Source organism: Ailuropoda melanoleuca, chromosome 2, assembly GCF_002007445.2.
Source record: "Ailuropoda melanoleuca isolate Jingjing chromosome 2, ASM200744v2, whole genome shotgun sequence".
Lineage (NCBI taxonomy): Eukaryota > Metazoa > Chordata > Mammalia > Carnivora > Ursidae > Ailuropoda > Ailuropoda melanoleuca.
In genome coordinates this window covers 108,305,152-108,330,072 of record NC_048219.1, presented here as the reverse complement: position 1 = coordinate 108,330,072, position 24,921 = coordinate 108,305,152, and the positions used below count along the sequence as shown (strand labels likewise).

Sequence of the window (24,921 nt, the reverse complement as noted above, 5' to 3'; positions counted from 1 at the left end):
CGTCCTCCTGTAGAGAATTTGCATGAAGGTGAAGTCAGGCATACAGCCTTACAGTTTAACTCTGAAAACTCCGGTTTTATTCAGGTTTTAAGTGTTTCCAAACCGCAGGTCGGCTATGCATCCAGTGCTGAAGTCCGTATCTAGAGGGATTAAGGGGGTGTTTTAAATTTTGCTCCTCAGCGAGCACACAATCCGGTGGGAGAGAGAGGCGCGTGAGTCATAAACGCAGCGCAAACCGCTGAAGAAGCGCTACTCGGCGGCCGTGTTTCTCAAAAGGTAGTGGGAGGACCACTGCGTCAGGAGCACCTGGGAGGCTAAAGGGCACTTGTTGCAGGGCTCAGTCCGCTGAGGAGCGCACAAGTACCGGCACCACTGTAGGTAACCAAATAGCAAAGCAAGAGGGCACGCTCTGCAGCTGTTTGCAGTTCCTTCGGTTTCCCCGCCGCGCATGCGCAGTAGGGGCTGAACTGCCGTTCTACAGTGAAGAGGGGCTGGGAACAGGGGCTTCCCGAGAGTGCCCTGCTTTAAGCAAGTGGGGAAGCAGTTCTCCCCTCACCGCCTTCTACACTGTGGAGGGGCAGAGCATGGTAATTGCTTTTATTCTTCTAAGAGACTTACAAGTGTCCTGCGTTTCAGAGTCCTGCTTTAGATGAAACATTCTCCAAAGGGACTTTTTCGTTTTTAAAGCCACCTTGTTATCCAAAATCTTTCAGCTGGAATAAAGTGATGTAAGTGATTTCTTCAGAACTCCCCGCCCCCTTTTTTAAAAGGTTTTATTTTACTTGAGAGAGGGAGAGAGAGAACACAAGCAGGGGGAGCAGCAGAGGGGGAGGGAGAAGAAGCCTCCGCTGAGCAGGGAGCCCCCACGAGGGCCTTGAACCCATGACCCCAGGACCGTGACCTGAGCAGAAAGCAGACGCTTAACAGACGGAGCCACCCAGGTGCCCCCAGAAATCCCTTTTAAAGTCCGTGAACATGGAACAGGAAATGAGTCCCCACGCAGCTCCTGTGGTGCCAGCGTCCCACCTCGCTCACATGCAGCTGGTTCCTCTGGTTGGTTTTAGGTGGAAAGCTCTCTCTGGTCCTGCGAGCTGACGCCGTCTCGGAGCTCCTGCTGGAATCATCCACATCTTCGCTTGCCAAGGTGATGACAGTCCCCCAAGATAGCATTTGTAACATCTGAGTAAAGTTGTAATTTTAATTTTAGAGCACAAGAGTTTTCCTCTGTCGGCTTGACATTTTTTTTAAAGTGCCTCTTCTGAGCGCAGTCCATTCTCTAGATTCACGTTTACAAACAAAATCTGATTTGTTGCAGCCCTAGCCCTTGCCTGTGCAAAAAAGTCAAACAGCTCTGTTTGCTTTGATTTTTTTTTTTTTTTTTTAAGATTTGATTTTCTCATTTGACAGAGAGAGGGAGGGAGAGAGCGCACAAGCAGGGGGAATAGCAAGCAAAGGGAGAGGGAGAAGCAGACTCCTGCTGAGCAAGGAGCCTGATGCGGGGCTGGATCCCAGGACCCTGGGATCATGACCTGGGCCGAAGGCAGTTCGATTAACTGGCTGAGCCACCCAGGCGCTCCAGTTTGCTCTGATTTTTATTGAGTCCAAAATAGCTTATTAGAGGAGAGGCCAGCTTATAGCAAAACAGATACAAGGAAAAGTAAAGGGTTTTGTTTTGTTTTTTAAACAGTGTGCTCCCTGTAGTACCATGTTGGTTCCTGCCTCCTCTAAACATAATTTTTTAACTACAATTTTAATAAGAAAAGTTAAAAAAAAATCTGAGAATTAAACAGCTTTGGCCTCTGTAATCTTGGCTGCTGGGCAATGTGAAAAGTCATCAGAAAAAATAGCTGATTTCTGTAGTTCTGTGGCATTCAGCAGGGTGTTGCATAGATAGCACAGTGCCCTATGACAGACACCTGGGGTCTGGGCTACGATGCAGGCTCCGTGGGTCAGGGTCCAGTCTTCAAATTTACCAGCTCAGGAACTTAAAATCCAGATGTGATAAGGTTCTGAATAACCAGCTCCGAGGCTGACTGTATGGCCCGAATGCCATCTAAATTAATTTATAAGGGGTAATAACTGCTATCAGTTATGAACCCAGAAGACCAAAGTGCTGATCAGAAAAGTGCTTGTTGGGCAGTAGCCTTTGAACTGGTCTCTTTGCCCCAGTCCATGACCCCCAGTGCTTCTGGATTTTCCAAGAGCACAGTTTTTATCAGTTCCCTACTGGGAAGCTACACTCAGTGCTCACTCTGAGATTTTAAAATGCGTTGCATGGATGGTGGTGATGGTGGCCCAACGATGTGAATGCACTAATGCTGCTGGACATGTTAAATTTTATGTTCTGTGTATTTTGCCACAGATTGCTTGAATTGGTGCAAATTTCTCAGGGCCTTCCAGAGTGTAGCTCTCTCAGGCTATCTTGCTCTCTCTCAGGTCTCCCCTCCTATTTTTCCCAGTGTGTATGCTATGCTTTTTTCCTGCTCTTCTGCATGTGCACTCATGTATGCTTCCTATCCTAGCCTTGCTCAGATCTCTTCCAACAAAATTCTACCCATTTACAACATACATGCACATATGCTCTCCATCAAGAGGTCTCATTTAATAATACTCCCTTGCTCAACCTGATGTGCTCTCTCCGCTTGGAACACTTAGCCCTTTGCTTACATCAGCGCTCCCCAAGCCTTGTGTATCAGAATCACCTGCAGAGCTAGTAAAGCCCATAACGGCCAAGGCTTAATGTGGAGGGACCATCCTGGGTCTTCAGAGGCTTCCTCAGTTCCCAGGTGAGTTTGAAGACCACTGGCGTGGACTTCGCTTATAACCTTTCTAATTCTCTGTGTTTTTTTCATGTCGTGCATTTGCTAACTCTATTAAGTGGTAAGCTTCTGTGGTTCTTACTTCTCTTTAAATGTGAATCGTCATCTGCTGCACTGAGCACAGTGATTTTAAGAGCAGGAACTCAACGACTATGTGTTGTGCAGAATGGACAGACAAAAGTAAGAGCCGCGGGCGGAGGGTGGGAAGGAAGGGTTGGAGTGGTACTCAGCAAAGTGGAGCAAGGTGTGGACTGTTCGGTAAACACTGCTGAGGACTTGATTAGGAAAGCCACAGGGAACTGGTGGTGAGTCAGTCATCGAAGGTCCACAGGGCACTTGGTTGTCGTTGGATGCATTATCCAGGGTCTTTGTCCTGAAGGAACAGATCATCTAGGAAGGATTGATGATCTAGTCCTGATAAGGATAGAAATGACTTTTGAGAAAGGCAGCGAGGGAATCACAGTTGTATCTTTGTGTGCTTAGACTCTTGCAGATCCGAAGTTCTCAGAATGTACGCAGGCCAGAGACCGTGCAGGGGGTATGTCCAAGACCGTGAGAGCTCTGTTCTCCGATAATATTATGGGCCAAGCTAGGGTCCACGAGGGCGGACTTTAAACTGTGGCCTGACAGTAGCCAGTAACTATAGCCTACAATTAAAATGAAACCCAAAACCCCAGTAGGGTCTGGAAAGATCCCTGAGGGTCCTGTGGGTGTCTGAGGGCTCCACTCTTTCCATCCCAGCAAACTGGAAGGGCTGGGAGGAGGGTGCCGACCAGGGCAGCTCTGGCCTCTGACTCCCTTAGTGCTCACCTGTTTGGTGGGAACCCACCATTTCTGGCATACGTACTCCATTCACTCACTGAGTCATATACACTTCTCAAGCACTTACTGTGTGCGAAGAACTTTGCTGAATCCGTGGTGATGTATTCCCAACAACATGCAGGCACATCCCACACACACATTCTCATTCTGTCCCAGCTTGTCCTCTGCCTGCTTTTCTCCTGGACAATCTCACTTCAGAGCATCAGTTTAGGAATAGGAGGAGAAAGAAAAAGGGATATTTCTGAACAGTAGTTTGCCTTGAAATTGCTTACATTCTAATAACCCTATTTACTTATTTCTAGGGCACTGTCGATTTCCTCTCTCTTGATTTGTCTTACGAATGCCCAAGAGAGTCAAGTTTCCCACAGAAGCTGAGTAAACTGCAGGTAATTTGAGCCATTTCGCATATTGATGAGGAATGGAGAAGGTTCCCGATAGCATACTAGACCTTTAACGCCCTGGCTGGTGTGTAAACCGAGCTTGTCCCCACGGTTGGTGGAGAAGCAGAGTTGCACCAGGGAAGATCTCCCTTGAACGCATTGCTGGAGACCATGGAGGGGGGTCAGGCAGTCTTCCCTGGAAGGGATCATGAGGGTTATGTCATTAAGGTAAATATTTCATGATCTCTTGTGGAGAAATCTGAGAATTGAAATTTCAGTGTTCTAAGATTCAAAAAGTCATGTCATGGACGGTGGTCATGGTTACACAACAGCGTGAATGGACTTGATGTCACTGAACTATACACTCAGAATGGTTACGATGGTAAATTGTATGTGTATTTCACCCCAAACAACAAAAAAGACATTTCACACCCAGGTCTGCTAAATCAGATGCCAGCTATGGGAACCTTCCTGTAACCTCAGGCCCTTTTTTCCCATTCCCAGGATTGTTTTCCTCAAATGTAAGGATTGTGATTAACGTTAGAGAAAGTATGTTGGTTGCCACCTACCTACCCGTTAGCTTTCTCTCCTGTGCTTGGTCACTGCTGAGCAACTTCCTTGAGGAAGACGAATTCCAAATTCCATGGAGTCCTGGCTATTCCCCCACCTCCTGACAGGGTAGAACGGATTGTACCTTCCGAATCCTAACAGTATTTCTATACTCACTCCTGAAGAGCGACCTTCTCACAGGCCTCTCTGGGGATGCCTAGCCGCCAGCATTCGCCCATGCCTTCCGCTTGCGCCTGCAGGGGTGGGCACAAAGCCGCTCCCCTCTGCTTTCCGCCCTGTGCGTCCTGGTTTTGAATCCCAGCATCCCCACCACCAAGCCGGATGGATTGTTAGAGGAATGATCTGTTGAGAGGCCGAGCTCATCAGCATCAAATCCTCAGTGCTGCTGCTCGGTGGAATCTCCATTCGACCTGAGGCTGAACGCTGGAAAGGGAGGAATTAGCATTAGTCCCGTCACCATGTCTCTGGGTTTCCTGCTGGCCATCATAGGCACCACTACTTTTATTATCTGCAAGTAATATGATCTAATAATCCAAGACAGCGGGTGCAGTCACAGGGCATTCGAGTAATAGCCGCTATGATTTTAGTGCCGGCTCTGTGCCCAGCACCGTGTGGGGCACTCGATCCTCACCATACTTCTACCCCCCACGGCCGACCCCAGCACGTAAGAAGCATACGAAGGTCAGACACTAGGTAGGGAGCAGAGCTGGGATTGGAAGCAGGGCTTACATATGACACCACACTGCCTCTCCAAAGCAAAAATAAATTCAAGGTGTTGGGGATGTTATAATGAGGGTGGCATTTTTGAAAATCACATATAATTTTAGTTGTTTTTGTAAATATCTTCTTACCTGAACCCAAATTGCCTTGACCTAGAGCCTGCCCCTGTGGGCTTGCTAGCCAGATTTCTGGTCCGTCAGTGGCACTTAAGTAGTGTCTTCAAGGCCTTCCGATGCCTGTGATAATTAAATCTGTCTTTTGTCTCCCTTAAGAAATTCAACCAGAGCTTGTTGCTCAGTTAATGGGTTCAGACAATGCTGACATTTGAAAACCGTCTGGGTATGCAGACGCAGCATGCTTCGGAGAGCCCATCAACAGAGCGTTGGCTCAATTTCTGCCTGAGGATGTGGTTTACAGTGTTTCCCTTTTTATATCAAAACATTTTCAAGAAAACCTCCTCCCACCAGTGCCTGGATAAAGCTGTGAACCCTCAGTCAATAGCTGGCCCAACAAACAGTAAAACCTTCCTGGACAAACTTGGCAGCCAGGGATTATGCCCTGCTGCGATTCTTTGTTCCTTTTATTTCCTTAGGTAGGAATTAAATTCCAGATGTTGCACTTGACAGCTCGGCTGCAACCCCAGAGATGCAGGATGACCTGGTCACCAGCTGTAAGGCGAGAACCGAGCTGGAGAGGGTACTGTCCCTCTCTGCGGTCATTGGTTACAAGCCTGCAGCATTCCCACAGTTCGCGCCCCCAGGACAGGAAGAGCAGCTGAGTTCTTCCCAGGACCCCGAATCATGCTGCCCACAGCTCCCTTCCCAGCATCCCGCCCATCCCTCCCATCCCAGGTCCCCTCGCCCTCCTCCTGGGGACTGTAAGGGAAGAGGTTGAAGGCCGGGAAGACAGGAGCAGGTGTCCTCTGCCATTGCTGTTTCCCTCCACTCTCCCCAGAGCACTTGCATGTCCCTCTCTGAGCCTCAGGGCCCATCCTTTGGTGCTCCTCCCGCCAGTGCACAGGTGTTTTAGGGCTGGAGGGCACCCTTCATGTCCAGCACTCCGATGAAGAGCCATAGCACATCCGAGTTCTGAATTCCGCAGGCGGTGCAGGAGCAGAATCCTACATCCTCTTAGCAGGAAAGGCTCTGCTCACCCAGGGACTTCTCCACTTAGCAGAAGGCTCCTCCAGCTCTCCCATCCTATGATCTTACAGACTGCCTCCCTGCCCCGCCATGTACTGACCTTTCAGGAAAGAGAAAACCCTCCGTTTCCTTAATAGTTGGGGTTTCCCGCACTGACGAGCGCAGGGAAAGGACAAGGGCTATGTGCGCTCCAACACCACTAATTGTGGTCCTGAGCCACTCAGCTTCTCAAAGCTGAAGGCACCTCGTCTGTAAAGAAGGGACACTGTTGCAGGTGACTCAGAAAATAATGTGCCTGCCTTCTTTGGAAGAGGCTGTATTGGTATCTCTCAGTGGCCTTTAACCCCGCAGAGGAGGAGAAGCTTGGTGTAGGGAAAATGACCAAACCCAGCCTTCCCAAAAGAAGGTAATTTAAGGTGAAGTCAAGCAACATGCTAACTTTCAGTTGTTTCCTTCGACAGTGAAATGGCTTAGAAATGGGAGAAAAGTCACACCTGTTCCATTTGAATGAGGACCTCTTCTTTTAACTTTTTATCATAGGAAATGTCAAATATATCCAGAGGTAGAAAGAAAAGTGTCATGACGCCTTCCCCAACTTCAAAAGCTATTGACTCATGGCTGATCTTGTTCCATCTAACCCCTACCTTCCCCTTCTCAAGCCAGACTGGGGGGTTTTGTTGTTGCTGTTGTTGTTTCTAACTCACGACCCTGAGATCAAGACCTGAGCTGAGATGAAGAGTCAGACACCTAACTGACTGAGCCACCCAGGTGCCCCTCAAGCCAGATTGTTTGAAGCAAACCCCAGACATTCATAAATACTGTTACGGTGGCACCTGATTAAGCTTTTTGTAGTAACAAAGGCCCCTAACATGAGTGGATGGCCTTGTTCCTGGCCCAACACAGGGCCTGGTTCTGGGAAGAGCCTTGTAAGCCTGTTGAACATGTCTCTTTGCTGGGGATCAATGGGGAGAGTGGCTGATGTTTCGCTGATGTTCCTGAAAAGTGTAGACTGTTCTCCCTCAGAGTCTAGAGTCAGTTCCCTATATTAAATGACCTGGCTGGAGAACACTTCCCAAACCAGAGCATTTGTCACTTCTCCTCTTGAAGATCCGTCCCTGTTACCCAAAGACTTACTCTAGGCAGTTTCCGTTCACTTGCTGGCTTTGATCTTTTTCAGACTATGGAGCCAAAAGTGAAAATTTTCATCTTCAATCTGAGATTCCAGGACTGCCCTTCCACTAAGAAGAACTTAACTGGGCTGTTCTTCAGCCTTCTTGAGGGTGAGTGGACCATTGCTGCCGAGGTTTGTCTTTGTCCTTCCAAGTTTTTATTTCAATTCAAGTTAGTTAACATACAGTGTAGAATTGGTTTCAGGAGTAGAATTTAGTGATTCATTACTTACATAGAACACCCAGTGCTCCTCACATCATGTGCCCTCCTCAATGCCCATCACCCAGCTAGCCCATCCCTCCATCAACCCTCAGTTTGTTCTCAATAGTTAAGAGTCTCATGGTTAGCCTCTCTCTCTGTTTTCATCTTTTTATTTTTCTTTCCCTTACCCTCTGTTCATATGTTTCTTAAATTCCACATATGAATGAAATCATATGGTATTTGTCCTTCTCTGACTGACTTATTTTGCTTAGCATAATACACTCTGGTTCTAGCCATGTTGTTTCAAATGACAAGATTTCATTCTTTTTGATGGCTGCATAATATTCCATTGCATATACGCCACATCTTCTTTATGCATTCATCGGTATGGACATTTGGGCTCTTTCCATAATTTGGCTGTTGTTGATAGTGCTGCTATAAACATTGGGGTGCACATGCCCCTTCAAATCACTATTTTTGTATCCTTTAAGTAAATACCTAGTAGTGCAATTGCTAGATTGTAGAGTAGTTCTGTTTTTAACTTTTTGAGGAAACTCCATACTGTTTTCCAGAGTGGTTGCACCAGTTTGCATTCCCACCAACAGTGTAAGAGGGTTCCCCTTTTGCTGGAGAGGTTTTGAGTGACATTGGGTGCACTGGCTTGGGGAGTAGCAGTTTTTAAAAGTCTGGGGTTCCAGTAAGAGGAGGGACCAGAAGAGGGCTGGTCTGAGAGCCCACCCCAGAAGGCTTTAGTGTCCCTTTGTATTGCTGGTCTCTTAGCTCCCATTGACTCAAGAAAGAAGTGAGGCTCTGTACAAAGATGACAGAGATGCCTTGATCTTGTGGAAATAAAGACCATCAGGCTTCCAGGTTCAGGTATAAGTGTGGGAGCTGCTCTGTGCCCGAGTGTCCATTGTCATTACCCCTCCCTCCAAGATCTCTCACCTTTGCCCCCCTCCACTTACCCTTGTTCTTTTCCTCATTACCTCAGCTCGCACATGGCCGTGGTGGGCACCTTACCGAAGCCTTCAGGTCTAAGACCTACAGCTCATGGACCATCTTCTCTGTGTCTCTTAGTTCTAATTCGTGAAAGTGAATCTGATTGGTGGGCCATGGATCAAGAGATCACTCTGGGTCCAGTCACATCTAGGGAAAGGTGGATTGTGTTAAGGCATCAGGAGCTGAGGGCTACTAGAGAAGGGCAGGTTCCTGGGTGTCCTGATGTTCATTCCAGTCACCCTATAAGGCAGAGTATGCTAGAGGTCAGTAGTGCCCTTTCTACTACCTGTAACCAGTGCTGAGCTGGCTTCACAGACCTCATGACCCTCATCCATAGACATAACTTGATAACCCTCACCCTAGCTCCCTTTCGATGGCATGATGGTCCTGTTCCTACAGCCCTTTCTAAATGGCTAAAATGGTCAATTTTATGTTCCTACAGACCTTTCTAAATGCCTAAAATGGTCAATTTTATGTTTATGCATAGTTCACTACAATTCAGAAAATTCCATCTCTTTCTGATGTTTGAGTTCTTCTAAGTCAATTGTTCTCCATGTGTGGTCTTCAGACCAGCAACATCAGGATCACCTGGGAACTTGCTAGATCCTCGAGCCCCATGTCAAATGCACTGGATCAGAAACTCTGGGCTGGGCCGAGCAATCTGTGTCTCACAAGCTCTGCAAGTGCAAATGGAAGTTTGAGAACCACTGTTCTGAGTACATGGAAATCACTCCTGACCTCCCCACATCTTTAGCCTGTGGTATTTTCCAGGGAGCTTAGAATAATTGCTTAGAGTTTGGGTGTGTTGTCTAAATAAGAAAATTATTGATTGCAGTTATGAATATTGTTGGTTGGACTTCAGAGAGTGTTAATTAAACTTCTTCTTTTACAGCCATAAGTGAAAACCAGGTTCTCACCATTGGGGTTGATCTGAATACTCTCCTAAGCTGTTCACCAAGTTCCAAGAAAAGGTAATGTTAGATTTCCTGTTGAACTACCAATAGCTGGTATTTGAAGAATACTCTTTCACATGTATAATCTCATGGGACTGTTGTCATCTGCCTCTTGGCCAGTGATTTTTATCACGGTGAGAAATGAAGGCTCAGAGGGGACAGCATCGAAGAGTCTGTCTCCCACAGCATCTTACTCTGGGCCCACGTGTTTCTGCACCCTCACATGTCATTCTACACTTGTGACCTTGCAGTTTGCCCCAGTGCATACAGCAAGCAGAGCTGGGATTTGAACCCCTGCCTTTTAGTTTAAGATCTTGTTGGAGATAGTGTGAGTTTGTGGAAGAGCAGGCTGGGTTAAAGATAGATCTGACCACCCCACTGAAGTGACATGACCTGAGTAAGTGGGTGAGTTCTCTGCACCTATTTCCTTCTGTCAGCTGTGAAACATCTTTCCCACAAGCAGACAGTGCAGGTTGGAGATTCAGCTGTTGCAGTGGGACAGAAGCCTAACTCAGTGGTGTTCTGAAAGGTTTTATTCTATTTTTTAAAAGATGTATTTATTTAGAGAGAGGGAGAGAGAGGGGATGGTGGCAGGCACAGATTTCGCACAGAGCCCAATGCAGGGCTTGATCCCATGACCGGTGAGACCATGACCAGAGCCGAAACCAAGAGTCAGACGCTTAACACACTGCACCACCCAGGCGTCCCTGAGAGGTTTTAATCTATGGTGGGGGGCAAATAATTTCTTACTGAATAACTGAAGTACCAAAATTTATAAATGACTTATTTTTTTTTAAAAATCAGAGCAGGTTTGAGGTTACCCCCGTAATGACACCCTCACACACTCATCATCTAATGTGATTCTCAAATGATTAAGACAAGATGGTGTGGAAACCGGCACATTTGTTCCCCAGAACCTTCAGCCTTCCATGTGTGTGTTACATGCATGAGCTTCGTGCACCGTGTGTTGACAAAGGACAAAGCCTGGAAGGACTCATTTAGCTTCCCTGACTTTGAATTAGAGCTCTCCTTGCTCTTCATCTTAGACTTTGCTAGGACAGCTCTGTCCATGGTCCAGTTGCTAGCACTTCTTTGTCCTTTTCCTCTCCCAGCACTTGTATATCTCATTCTGTTGTTTAGTCGTCTCAACTCACTTCGAGCCAGCAGGTCAAATCCACAAACCCGGAGCACCCGCTTCATGTAAGTCTGTCCTGGGACTGTGAACAGTGGAAAGAGGAGACAGGTCAGAACTGCTCCCTGCCCACCCTTGGGGTCAGTGGAGAAGTGCTGGGCCATGTCTTATCAGAAAATAGATCTCAAGGGGCGCCTGGGTAGCGCAGTTGTTAAGCGTCTGCCTTCGGCTCAGGGCGTGATCCCGGTGTTCTGGGATCGAGCCCCACATCAGGCTCCTCTGCTGGGAGCCTGCTTCTTCCTCTCCCACTACCCCTGCTTGTGTTCCCTCTCTCACTGGCTGTCTCTATCTCTGTCGAATAAATAAATAAAATCTTTAAAAAAAAAAAAAAAGAAAGAAAGAAAATAGATCTCAAGAGGCCATAAAAAAAGGGTTACCCTGAAAGCTCAGTGATTGTAAAACCACAAGATGTCATGTGACACCGGCTCTAAGGTTCTCCCTAAGCCTGAAGCAAAGGTCCAACGCTGGCTAACATTAAACTAACAGCCAGGGGTCCTCACTCAGGTGAACGTTAGTGGAGAACCCACCGGGGGCAGGAGCAAGGGGGGGCGGCAGGTTTCCTACAGGACTAAGATCATTCTCTTTGAGAATGTTAGACCTCAGAGAGGGGTCAGAGAAGCCCACAAATGACTCTAACACCAGACTGTGGCAGGAGACACAGCACTGCTCCCCAGATAGGGGAGAAAGAGCATTATCTGGGATGATCTGAGGCGGCTGGGGGCAGGGGAGGGGCAGCTGAAGGAGGGCTGCCTGGAAGGCCTGGGCATAGGGATTGAGGCTCTGGGTGCTAAATCTCTTCCCGAGTTAGGGAAACCCTGGGCTCCCGGCATTCAAACCTTTAGAGTAAATTGAGGGGCACCTGGCGGGCTCAGTCAGAAGAACATGCGACTCTTGATCTCGGGGTTGTGAGTTCTAGCCCCACGTTGGGTGTAGAGGTTACTGAAGTAGTTTTTAAACTTAAAAAAAAAAAAAAAGCCTTTAGAGCAAATTGTATTTTATCCAGGGGCTCTTTGTTTATTTCTTCAAGACCTCATGTCCTCCAAGCCAGGAGGACAGGCCAGGGGCAGAAGGGCTGGGTCAGAGCAGCTGAGTGTGGCCTGTGTCCCTGATTGTGCTCCAGACACCTGTATATATTGTGGATAATCCATAACTAGAGATCATTCCCCCACTGCTGTTTCGGCAAATGTGTTAGTCGATGCTTCATGAAACAGAAGGTGCTTAGGTTTGGAAGACCCAGGTTCACTCCATGGGATGGAGGTCCCTCTGCAGTGTCCCTGTCACTTCTACCAGTTCTGTACTCTTGGCCAGCCTAGTACAAATGTCGTCATCTCTCCACACGATGGCCCTTGGGCAGGAAATGCTCTTGGACCGCACCTCCTTGGGAACGTGCACCCCCTCCCTTCCCCCCACTCTATATTTTCCTTGCAGAACCAAGTGTACCCACCTACACAGACCCTTCCTCAGGGTTGCCCCTTGCTGGTATAACTACCACGTGCCATTGAACAGTGCTTTCTAGCCTGCAGGCCAGGACTTGGAGACTAGGAAACCAACTTAGGGTTTGTTTTGAAATGTTAGAACCATTTTATTAAAAAATAATAATAATAAGGAAAGACAAAAGGAGAGAAATGGACTAAAAATTACATCGAAAATAGACTGCATTCATGTAAGGATAGCATTTTTACATTGTTTTATTTCAAATATATATTTATCTGAATTTATATATATATAAAATATTTATTTTATTTATTTTTTTTTTTAAGATTTTATTTATTTATTCTACAGAGATAGAGACAGCCAGCGAGAGAGGGAACACAAGCAGGGGGAGTGAGAGAGGAAGAAGCAGGCTCATAGCGGAAGAGCCTGATGTGGGGCTCGATCTCATAACGCCGGGATCACGCCCTGAGCCGAAGGCAGACGCTTAACCGCTGTGCCACCCAGGCGCCCCTATATAAAATATTTAAAATATATTAATGTCTACACACAAAGACGGTGATAGCACAGACTGCTCTACGATTTGCAAACTGTGTGATCAAGGAGAAGTTCTCATTTAAAAGAAAAGAAGATATGAGTTCATTTACATTAAAAAGGCTGGAGATGGATAATCTAGAATAGGTAAAATTATCGGGAATCCAGGCTCCTACTTTGTTTTGTCATCCTTAACAAGGCTTCTACCTTACGGTCCAGGATGGATGCTTGAGCTCCTGCCATTATGTCCATAACCCAGGCAGCATGAAGGAAGGACTACCACTCACCATGCTCCTGCAGCCCCGGGGGCAGGTCCCAGTGGAAGAGCGAAGGTTAATATTTAGCTGGTGCTTATCAGTAGAGCTATACCAGTGGCTCAATTATTGAACCAGCTGGTAAATAGGTGCTGGTCCCCTGATGCCCAGAACTTACTCATTACTTTCAGTCTCAGTTTCCTTTTCTGCAGGATGAGAGTAAATAATTATAGTACTTATCTCATAAATTTGTGAAAATTAAATGAGAGCCCTACATTCTTATCACAGTGGCCAGCCCAGAATCAAGCCATAATGAAGTAAAGCCGTCATTATCATTAGCTATGTTGTTTGTATTTAGTTAGTTAGTTATAGAGTGCGAGCGAGGTGAGAGAGGGGCAGAGGGAGAGAATCTTAATCAGGAGACCAACACAGGGCTCAATATCAGGACCTTGAGATCATAACCTGAGCCAGAATCAAGAGGCCAATACTTAGCCCACTGAGCCACCGAGGAGCCCCAATTAGCTATGTTTTTTTATAAATAATAAATAAGAAAAAAGCATGGCATCAGAACCAAAAACAGCACTCAAGGACAAGCTACTAAGGGAACAGCAGGCTTGCACAGTGTTTGACTCCTACAGGAGGAATAATAACTTGCCTAAGAACGGGCAATAATAGTAATTTTCGTACCCATTAGTCACTTTCTGCCCGCAACTTTGTTTCTGGAACCGTTCCTGATGACACACGTTGTGGCTATGCATCAGTCTCAGGGCGGAGGTAACCCGCAGAGTCATTCCTGTGTCCCTTTGTCTCCCCGATCCCGCAGCAGGCCCTGCGCTCGGACGGACCGCCCGCCCCTGCAGGCCGCGGGGCAGCAGCGCGCGGGGAGCTCAGCCGGCCCCTCGCCGCAGGGCTCGGCCTACAGAAGAGTCTGGGGAACGTTTGCCAACCAGTCCGGGGCCGAAAGAGACGCTTTCCTGCAGGACGTCTTCCCGGAAGGCTTCCTCTGGGGCGTCTCCACCGGAGCCTTTAACGTGGAAGGAGGCTGGGCCGAGGGCGGAAGAGGGGCGAGCGTCTGGGACCCGCAGGGGCGCCCGAGCGACGCCGAGGGCGCAGCGACGCCGGAGGTGGCCAGTGACAGTTACCACAAGGTGGACACCGACGTGGCCCTGCTTCGGGGCCTCCGAGCTCAGGTGTACAAGTTCTCCATCTCCTGGTCCCGCATCTTCCCCAGCGGGCGCGGGCCCGGGCCCAGCCGCCGGGGTGTCGCCTACTACGGCAGGCTCCTGGACAGCCTGCGGGCCGCGCGCGTCCAGCCCATGGCCACGCTCTTCCACTGGGACCTGCCCCGGGCGCTGCAGGAGCGCGGCGGGTGGCAGAACGACAGCGTGGTGGACGCCTTCCTGGACTACGCGGCTTTCTGCTTCGCCACCTTCGGGGACCGCGTGAAGCTGTGGGTGACCTTCCACGAGCCGTGGGTGATGAGCTACGCTGGCTACGGCACTGGCCGACACGCGCCGGGCATCTCAGACCCGGGGGTGGCCTCTTTCAAGGTACCTGTCGTCCCTGTCGGGCCGCCTCCCTGGGGGAGACCTTTCTCTGGGAGAAAGCCCTTTTCTCTGCCCTTCAGCAGGCCTTTCCTTTTTGTCCTTTAAAGGCGGCCAGAGCGGGGGAGGGAAGGCACTGGAAGTTGTTAATCCCCGTGCCTTGTCCGGACACTGTGCGGGCACTTGGAAAACAGAGTCTACATGCTTGGAACAGAGCGGCTGGGGGAGGGAACTGGGGCTCAGTGAGCAGAAGCTACTTCATGAGGGCATGGGTAGAGGGCCAGCCGTTAGAAGACAGAATTTGGGCCCGAGTCGGCTTACCTCCACAGCAAGTTCTCCACCTCAGCCAGGACTCCTAGTGGCGAAGGACAGAAAACCAAACCCAGACTGACCTAAGCAGAGAGGGAATACCTCCGCTCAGGCATCTGCAAAGTCTGGGTTTTAGCTGGTCACAGTGGAGGTCGATCAGACCCCGAATGATGCCACTAGCACTCAATTTCTCTTCCTCTCTTGCCCCCTGTGGGCTTTCTGCTTGGGCTGCCTGGTAACCAGAAGACAGCAGCCCTGCTTTCCTCTTTCAAGACCAGCGGGAAAGCAAGCTTGCCTCTCTTCTGCATTCCCAGAAACGCCTTCCTGTGTCTCGTGGCTGCCGCCTGGGTCGCGTGCCCATCCCTGAACCAGTCACTGGGTCTAGGCTAGGGGACTGGAATGCCCTGCCTGGTCTGGGTGCCGATCCCAGCTCCACCCTTCACACCTGGCTGAGCGGCGGGGAGGGAGAAAGGGTTGGGCTGTCCAGAGGCTAGTCCGGGTAGCTTTCATTCCCACAAGAAGGGGATGTTTACACTGGAGACAAAAATTTTAATGGCTTAGTATAGGACCTTTCCATCATTTCCTTTTTTCTTCAGAATCACAGCTTTCCCTGGCAGCCTTCTTCAGGATGGACCTGTTAGTCTGGCTTTCTCCTGCCACACTTGGGGTTCTGTTCTGAAATGGGAGTCTTTGCGCTGCCCCATGCTGGCTGTTAAAGAGGACGCGTGGCCCATGTCTTTGAGATTTAAAACTTTTTGGACGAGATGATACAAATACATATAAGAAAATTAGCAGTCTAAAATGTCCACAGTCAGAATGAGCTAGAAAAATCGGAATCAGTGACTTGGTGAAATGCCAAAAATCATAGCACTGAAGTCAAGGCTTCCACTCTGGTCTCGTTCAGCAAATGACCGCACACAGTGAGGGAGAACACTTCTGAAAATGGAAGGTTGGAACCTTTCTATTGGTCTCCTCATTGTAAATCTCATCCTAACGTCTTCTCCTTAGCTTCTCCTCAGGCTTCTTATGCCTATAAGCGTGGATCCTGGAAAGTCCACCTCACTTTGCTCCTTCACGTCTTGCTTTTATGTATTTGTTAAAACAGTATAATACCATTAAGGGAAAATTTCAAAGAAAAAGTATCTCTCCCAATTCTGCCCATGTCTCCTTCCAGTCCTGGCTCCCTTGCGTTCACAGTATACTCAGAGTACACTCAATTTAGTGCATTTTTTTAAAGTATACTGTATTTTTTTTTTTGCAGTAGTTAATGTTCACAGCAACCTTGAACAGAAGTTACCTAGATTTCCCATATACCCTCTACCCCCGCCCCCAGCCCCGCACAGCTTCTCCCATTATCAACACACACACACTCCCGCCCCGCCAGTATCGTACATTCATTACAGTTGACGAGCCTACACTGACACATCACAATTACCCGAGCGCCCATTTTTCACCTGACACGTCACTAACACTTGCGTGCTCTTACACGGCCACAGTAGCTGGTTTTGCTGGTTATCTGATAGTCCACTGAGCCCCCTACCTGACGCGGACTCGTTTAGAAGGCAAGCATTCCTGCCTTTTGGAAAAGAGCACAGGTTGCTACTGGAGGTTAGGACCCAGTTAATCCCCGTGCCTTGTCCGGACACGGACAAGACTAACATTTGGAACATGAGAAGCGGTGAGAAATTTCACTTCTAGGGCATATTTTGATAGGAAAATTTTCAAAAATAAGTGTCATCACCTTCAGATGATAAAAACAAAAAAGGAAAGGAAGCTAGCCAGCAGCAGGCCCCCTCCTGCACTCCGGGTTTCTGCTTGGTGCTTTGTATAAACGATCTTATTTAGTCCTGCTAAATGATCCATAATTACTGCTTCTTGCAGACAAGGAGACTGAATGAGAAGATTGAGTTCCCTGAGCGAGTTAGTGACAAGGTCAAGATTCAAATCTAGGTTTGTTACACTCCAGGCACCCTGCTTTTGCCCATTTTCCCATGGTGCTCTGCCAAAGGAAGCTGTTGACTTTTGTAAGACCCGGAGTTAAGTCTACAAAGAGATTCCTGGTCATTGGTTTTCTTCCTAGAGTTCATTAAGTAGAAAGGAGGACAGGTACGTTAGAATTGTCCCATCCCTCATATGTCAACTAAAATGATCCCGCCAAATTCATTGTTGATGAATTAGTCAATAAGGATTATTGAGGACAAAGGCGAAATAGCATCACGTGGGACAATACGGGCCTAGAGTCAGACTTCCTGCGTTCTACACCTCTCTGGATCTTGTTCCCCTCATCTGTACAGTGGTAAAGATAATTATACTTGCCGTATAAGGTTGTTGTAAGAAATTCGTGAGAGAATTCACTAACAATGTTTACTATGAAGTATGGCTGTTGGTACTGCTGCTATTGACCTGTCAGCGGTGGTGGTGACTTGTTGACATTGTCATTGACTTACTGACTCTTGTCTGCATCGTTGATGTTGCTGGCACTGGTGCTGGTGGGGTTGTCGATGTCAACATTGTCCATGTCGTTGATTTATTGACATTGTTAGCATCCGTCTTAACTTCTTATTGATATTGTTGACTTGTTGACATTGGCATCAACTTGTTGATGGGGGCGCCTGGGTGGCACAGCGGTTAAGCATCTGCCTTCGGCTCAGGGCGTGATCCCGGCGTTATGGGATCGAGCCCCACGTCAGGCTCTTCTGCTATGAGCCTGCTTCTTCCTCTCCCACTCTCCTGCTTGTGTTCCCTCTCTTGCTGGCTGTCTCTAACTTGTTGATGACTTGCCGATGTTGTTTACGTTACTCTTGTTACTGATGTGGACATTTTCAGTGTTAGTGTTGTTATTAACATTGGTAACGACATTGGTGCTAACTTGTTGATGTTGTCAACTTGCTGTTGGCTTATGGTTGTTGGCTTTGCTATTGGTTGTTATTAAGCACTGTATTTCCTTCTTTCTTCCTCACAAGGTGGCTCACTTGGTCCTCAAGGCTCATGCCAGAGTTTGGCACCACTACAATAGCCACTATCGTCCATGGCAGCAGGGACGCGTGGGCATTGTGTTGAACTCAGACTGGGCAGAACCTCTGTCCCCAGAGAGTCCTGAGGACCTCAGAGCCTCTGAACGCTTCTTGCATTTCATGCTGGGCTGGTTTGCACACCCCATCTTTGTGGATGGAGACTACCCTGCTGCCCTGAAGGCCCGGATCCAACAGATGAACCAACAGTGCCCCAGTCCTGTGGCCCAACTCCCTGAGTTCACAGAGGCAGAGAAGCAGCTCCTGAAAGGCTCCGCTGATTTTCTGGGTCTGTCTCATTATACCTCCCGCCTCATCAGCAAGGCCCAACAAGATTCCTGCATCCCCAGCTATGATACCATTGGAGGCTTCTCCCAACACGTGGACCCTGCATGGCCCCAGACCTCATCCCCTTGGATTTATGTGGTGCCCTGGGGTATAAGGAGACTGTTGCAGTTTGTATATTTGGAATATACAAAAGGAAAAGTTCCGATCTACCTGGCTGGGAATGGCATGCCCATAGGGGAGACCGAAGATCTCTTTGAGGATTCCTTGAGAGTAGACTACTTCAATAAATATATCAACGAGGTGCTCAAGGGTAAGAATGGTGGATATGCTGGTGACTGGAAGGTGGGTGGTACTTCTCCAAGTCTTCAGAGTTTTGTTTAATGAGACAAAAACACTCTCCCAAGAAAATGAAGTCAAAGAGTAGTAGTGGTAGTAATAGCATGAATCCTTCATGTTACCCTTTTCCCATGGGACGCACCACTCCCAGAGGAACACAGAAAATTACAATATAGGATGACAGTGGCATTATAAGATGGGACTCCACCCCATTAAACCTTCCCTCATTGTTCTGGCCACATTAATCTGCATCTTCTTTAACCAGCTGTAACATCTACATTGCACACCATTCACTTTGATCCAATTAATTCATATCTACAAAATCATTCTTGTCTAACACAGTTTCATATATCTTTTAAATTTTTTTAAATTTTAATTCCAATATAGTTAACATACAGTGTTATACTAGTTTTACGCATACAATATAGTGATCTGACAATTCTTTTTTTTTTTTTTTTAAGATTTTATTTATTTATTTGACAGAGATAGAGACAGCCAGCCAGAGAGGGAACACAAGCAGGGGGTATGGGAGAGGAAGAAGCAGGCTCAAAGCGGAGGAGCCTGATGTGGGGCTCGATCCCATAATGCTGGGATCACGCCCTGAGCCGAAGGCAGACGCTTAACCACTGTGCCACCCAGGCGCCCCTGATCTGACAATTCTATACGTTACTTAGTGCTCATCATGATAAATGTACTCATACTCTCCTTCACCTATTTCAACCATCCCTTCCCCTTCCCCTTTGGTAACCATCAGTTTGTTCTCTATGGTTAAGAGTCTTGGTTTGTCTCTTGTATTCTTTATTTGTTTTGTTTCTTAAATTCCACATATGAGTGAAATCATATGGTATTTGTATTTATCTGATTGGCTTATTTCACGTGGCATTATACCCTCTACATCCATAGATGTTGTTGCAATTGGTAAGATTTCATTCTTTTTTATGGTTGGTTAATATTGCATTGTATTTTTAAATACCACATCTTCTTTATCCATTCATCTTTTGATAGACACTTGGGCTGCTTACATAATTTGGCTGTTGTAAATAATGCTGCAGTGAACAGGGTGCATATATCTTTTTGAATTAGTGTTTTTTTCTTCTTTGAATAAATACCCAGTACTAGAATTACTGGATCATAGGGTAATTGTATTTTTAAGTTTTTGAGGAACCTCTGTACTGTTTTCCACAGTGGCTGTAGTAATTTACACTCCCCCCAACAGTGCATAAGAGTTCCTTTTTCTCCACATCCTCACCAACACTTGTTGTTTCGTGTGTTTTTTATTTTAGCCACTCTGACAGATCTGAAGTGATATTTCATTGTAGCTTTGAATTACATTTCCCTGATGATGAGTTATGTTGAACATATTTCACTGTTGGCCATCTGTATGTCTTCTTTGGAGAAATGTCTGCTTGTCTCTTCTGCCCATTTTTTTGATTGGATTATTTATTTTTTGGGTGTTGGGTTGTATCAATTCTTTATATATTTTGAATACAAACCCTTTATTGGATATGTCATTTTCAAACATCTTTTCCTGTTCCAGGGGTTGTCTGTTAGTTTTGTTGATGGTTTCCTTTGCTGTGCAGAAGCTTTTTATTTTGATGTAGTCCCAATACTTTATTTTTGGTTTTGTTTTCCTTGCCTCAGGACACATATCAAGAAAGATGCCAATATGGCCTATGTCAGAGAAATTACTGCCTGTGCTCTCTCGCCTCTAGGTTATGGTTTCAGGTCTCACATTTAGGTCTTCAATACATTTGAGTTTATTTTTGTTTATGGTGTAGGAAACTGGTCCAGTTTCATTCTTCTACATGTAGCTGTCCAACTTTCCCAATGCCATTTGTTGAAGAGACTGTCTTTTTCCCATAAGCCTTTTTATTCCAAGTAAAAAGGAATGGCAAATAGTTTTCATATCATATGTCAGTGCTAATCGATTGATAAGTGGCTAGTCACCTGCCTAGGGGGCTATGTTGAGATTTCAAAGCCTGGTCTAGATTCAGTGAAAGAGCTGATGAGTAATACCTGCCCTAGGCACTGCAGTAAAGAATGGAGACACACATTCACTGTTCCTGAGGCCAAACACCCTCTTATACTTTCCTTGTACTCTTAGCATCAGGGTTACAATTCTGTAATCTTCACAATCCTGGAATCCCTTTAAGATATTACCTCAAGTGATCTTTGAAACAGTTTTGTGCAGGACATAGGAGCAGATTTTTTTTTAAAAAGATTTTATTTGAGAGAGCACATGCACAAGCCGGGGAGTGAGGAGGGGCAGAGGGAGAGGGAGAAGCAGACTTCCTGATCAGCAAGGAGCCTAACATGGGGCTGCATCCCAGGATCCTGGGATCATGACCTGAGCCGAAGGCAGATGCTTAACTGATTGAGCCACCCAGACACAGTAGGGGCAGATATCCTCACGGAACAATTGTGAAAACTGAAGCTCAGAGAGATTACATGCTGTGTACAAACAGCCAGTGAGTGAAACCACAGGGCTTTCTATCTATCTCTGTCTCAGCAATACCCACAAACCTATGAGGCTTCTATTCGTCTTTGTTTCCAGAGCCTATTACAGCCTGGGACAATGTAGGTGCTTACTAAATTATTTATTGAATGATTAAATGAACTATACAAAATATATGAATTACCTGCCTCTTATACAGTTAGCATCTGTTAAGAGGCTGTGTAATCTGATAAAAATAGGGCTTAATATTTTGCCGGTTCCCAGTTTGAGCCCAAAGCCATTGCTTTACTCTGATGCTGGTCTTTGGTTGACTCACTAGACTTTTTTTTTTTCTTTTTAAAAAATTTTCTCATAGTTCTGGAGGCCAGAAGTCCAAAATGGAGATGTCAGTGGGGCCACTCTCCCTCCAAAGTCTCCAAAGTAGACTTCTTCCTTACCTCTTCCAGCGTCTGGTGGCTCCAGGTATTCCCTGGCTAGCGGTTGTTTCATGCCAATGTCTGCCTCCAGCTTCATGTAGATCTTGTCTATTTCTCTTTTAAGGATGCTTGTCTGGATTTCTGACTCACCCAGTTAATGCGGATGATCTCATCTTAAGATCCCTAACTTAATTACATCTACAAAGACCCTTTCACCAAATAAGGTTACATTCACTGGTATGGGAAATTAAGAATTGGACATATCTTTTTGGGGACCACTATTCAAACCACTGTACCAGGAAATATCTAACTGTAGGCTTTATTTCTCTTTTTTAACATAAAATGTGTGATCATTTTACGTCATTGCCAAGCATAAGGAAAAACAAAAGTACATTTTAAGTATTTATGCATTCTATAAAAAAACAAGGAGCCCTGATAATAGCAGATGGGACACATTCTCGTATTCATTTTAAGGCAGCAACGCTCCTCTGGATTGAGATTTATGACCACAGATGTGGCCTGATGATTTGTAGGGTCTTATGGATTTTTCTTTTATTCATTCTAAGGAAAAAGGGTTAGCATTTTGGGGGTAATCCAAGTCCCCTCCAAAATGTGCATATCAAAAGGAAAACCTTTAAATAGCAACATCAGTAACAGTGACTTAAAAACAATCCTGAGTTTTGTTTTTCTCCATAGCTATCAAGGAGGACTCTGTGGATGTTCGATCTTACATCGCTCGTGCCCTCATGGATGGCTTTGAAGGCCCTTCTGGTTACAGCCAGAGGTTTGGGCTGCATCACGTCAGCTTCAATGACAGCAGCAAGCCAAGGACTCCTAGGAAGTCTGCCTACTTTTTCACCAGCATCATTGAAAAGAATGGTTTCCTTCCCAAGGTGATGAAGAGACTGCCACCAGCCAGTACGGCAGACTTTCCCCCTAAAATGAGAACCTTCACTTTTCCGTCTGACGTGCCCTCCAAAGCTAAAGTCGTTTGGGAAAAGTTCTCCAACCAACCCAAGTTTGAAAGAGATTTGTTCTACCATGGCACTTTCCGGGATGACTTTCTGTGGGGCGTGTCTTCATCAGCCTATCAGATTGAAGGAGCTTGGGATGCTGATGGCAAAGGCCCCAGTATCTGGGATAACTTCACCCACACACCGGGGAGCAATGTGAAAGACGGTGCCACTGGAGACATTGCCTGTGACAGCTATAACCAATTGGATGCCGATCTGAATATGCTTCGAGCTTTGAAGGTGAAGGCCTATCGCTTCTCTCTCTCCTGGTCTCGGATTTTCCCAACAGGGAGAAACAGTTCTATCAATAGACACGGTGTTGATTATTACAACAGGCTGATCAATGGCTTGGTGGCAAGCAACATCTCACCCATGGTGACACTGTTCCACTGGGACCTGCCCCAGGCCCTCCAGGATATTGGAGGCTGGGAAAATCCTTCCTTGATTGAGTTGTTTAACAGCTATGCGGACTTTTGTTTCCAGACCTTTGGGGACAGAGTCAAGTTCTGGATGACCTTTAATGAGCCCACAAACCAGGCATGGTTAGGTTATGGCTCAGGGGATTTTCCTCCACTGGTGAAGGACCCGGGCTGGGGACCTTACAGGATTGGCCATGCAATTCTCAAAGCTCATGCCAGAGTCTATCACACTTATGATGAGAAATACAGGCAGGAACAGAAGGGGGTCATCTCTTTGAGCCTCAGTGCACACTGGGCAGAGCCCAAGTCACCAGAGATCCCGAGGGACGTGGAAGCAGCTGACCGTATGTTGCAGTTCTCACTGGGCTGGTTTGCCCACCCCATTTTCCGAAATGGAGACTATCCCGATGCCATGAAGTGGAAAGTGGGGAATAGGAGTGAACTTCAACACTTAGCCACCTCCCGCCTGCCAAGCTTCACCGAGGAAGAGAAGAGGTACATCAGGGCTACAGCTGACGTGTTCTGCCTCAACACCTACTACTCCAGAATAGTGCAGCACAAAACACCCAGGTTAAACCCACCCTCCTATGAAGATGACTGGGAGACAACCGAGGAGGAGGACCCTTCATGGCCTTCCACAGCACTGAACAGAGCTGTGCCCTGGGGGACACGAAGACTGCTCAGCTGGATCAAGGAAGAGTACGGTGACATCCCCATTTACATCACTGAAAATGGAGTGGGGCTGACAAATCCGAAAGTGGAAGATACCGATAGGATATTTTACCACAAAACCTACATCAATGAAGCCTTGAAAGGTATGTGAGCATTCATGTCCCCCTTACAGAATCTTCCAGCATCCATATGTCATGTCCCTGAAATGGTTTGGCAGAGTGAATTACAAACCATCAACAGGTCTCTCGTAGGTCCTAACTCCATAATTATTTTCCTATCTGGGGTTACACATCCCTTTAGAAATCTGGAAAAAAAAGCTATGGTCATCTACCCACGCATACAGAGTATTTTCATGGGTCCGTCCATTCCTTACTGAGCAACTACTATGTGACAAGTGCTATTCTAAGTGCAGTGAACGAAAAGATAACATGGAGCTTATATTCTGGTAAATTCCATGCACCCCAGAACAAGAAACTCTAATTCTCATTTGTATGTTTAACTTCTAAAGTGGGCTGAGACCCTTGATTTGAGGCATGTGCCTCTACCCCAACAAAAGAATTTGGTTTTGCAGAGGTCAGTCATTAACTATTGCTGTGAGGGCATCAGGGCTGGCAGAAAAGACAAGGCGATGTGTCTACCTGGGCATACGTTACTTGTGTGTAGAAGGTATTGGTTTAGGACTACTGTCTTGAATGAGGTGCCAGTCTTGGCTGGGCTTCTTGGGGACCTCACCCTCCTGGTGTAAAGCTCTTCTCTGCTCCCTTTGGGATGTTCCCAGCCTACAGACTTGATGGTGTAGATCTTCGAGGGTATTCTGCATGGTCTCTGATGGACAATTTTGAGTGGCTGTATGGCTACACAGTCAAGTTTGGACTGTACCATGTCGACTTCAATAACACAAACAGGCCTCGCACAGCAAGAGCCTCTGCCCGGTACTACACAGAGGTCATCACCAACAACGGCATGCCACTGCCCAGGGAAGACGAGTTTCTCTATGGACATTTTCCCGAGGGCTTCATCTGGAGTGCAGCTTCCGCTGCGTATCAGGTGAGAAGTCCGGGGCCGGTTCAGCAACATTTGTTGCGTACCTACTATGTGCCAGGCTGTGTGCTTGGTGCCGGGAGGTGCAGGTAAGAGCAGGGGGTTTTCACAGACCTGTGGGAGGAAAGTACAGGTGCCATGCTTGGAGTCATGGAGGTCCTTTCCCTGGACAGCCCAGCTTCTTCACATCCCCGAATTCAGGCAGACCAGCTTGGCTTCTAAGAGCTGTG

General features: G+C 47.0%; 1 protein-coding gene across 2 annotated transcripts in view; it reads left to right on the top strand.

Moving 5' to 3' along the window:
• The window catches only part of LCT (lactase), a 50,065-nt gene that overhangs the window by 7,778 nt on the left and 17,366 nt on the right, over positions 1 to 24,921 (top strand). Inside the window, exons 1-9 of one of the 2 annotated variants that reach the window (XM_034654488.1) lie at positions 404 to 728; positions 1,065 to 1,144; positions 3,944 to 4,027; positions 7,631 to 7,733; positions 9,716 to 9,794; positions 14,011 to 14,737; positions 18,004 to 18,649; positions 22,243 to 23,793; positions 24,429 to 24,697. In XM_034654488.1, the coding sequence (XP_034510379.1) occupies positions 7,634 to 7,733; positions 9,716 to 9,794; positions 14,011 to 14,737; positions 18,004 to 18,649; positions 22,243 to 23,793; positions 24,429 to 24,697 (3,372 nt within the window). In that variant the 5' untranslated portion in view covers positions 404 to 728; positions 1,065 to 1,144; positions 3,944 to 4,027; positions 7,631 to 7,633. Of the gene's footprint in view, positions 1 to 403; positions 729 to 1,064; positions 1,145 to 3,943; positions 4,028 to 7,630; positions 7,734 to 9,715; positions 9,795 to 14,010; positions 14,738 to 18,003; positions 18,650 to 22,242; positions 23,794 to 24,428; positions 24,698 to 24,921 lie in introns of those variants that run through there. The other variant, XM_002930273.4, reaches the window with a different exon arrangement.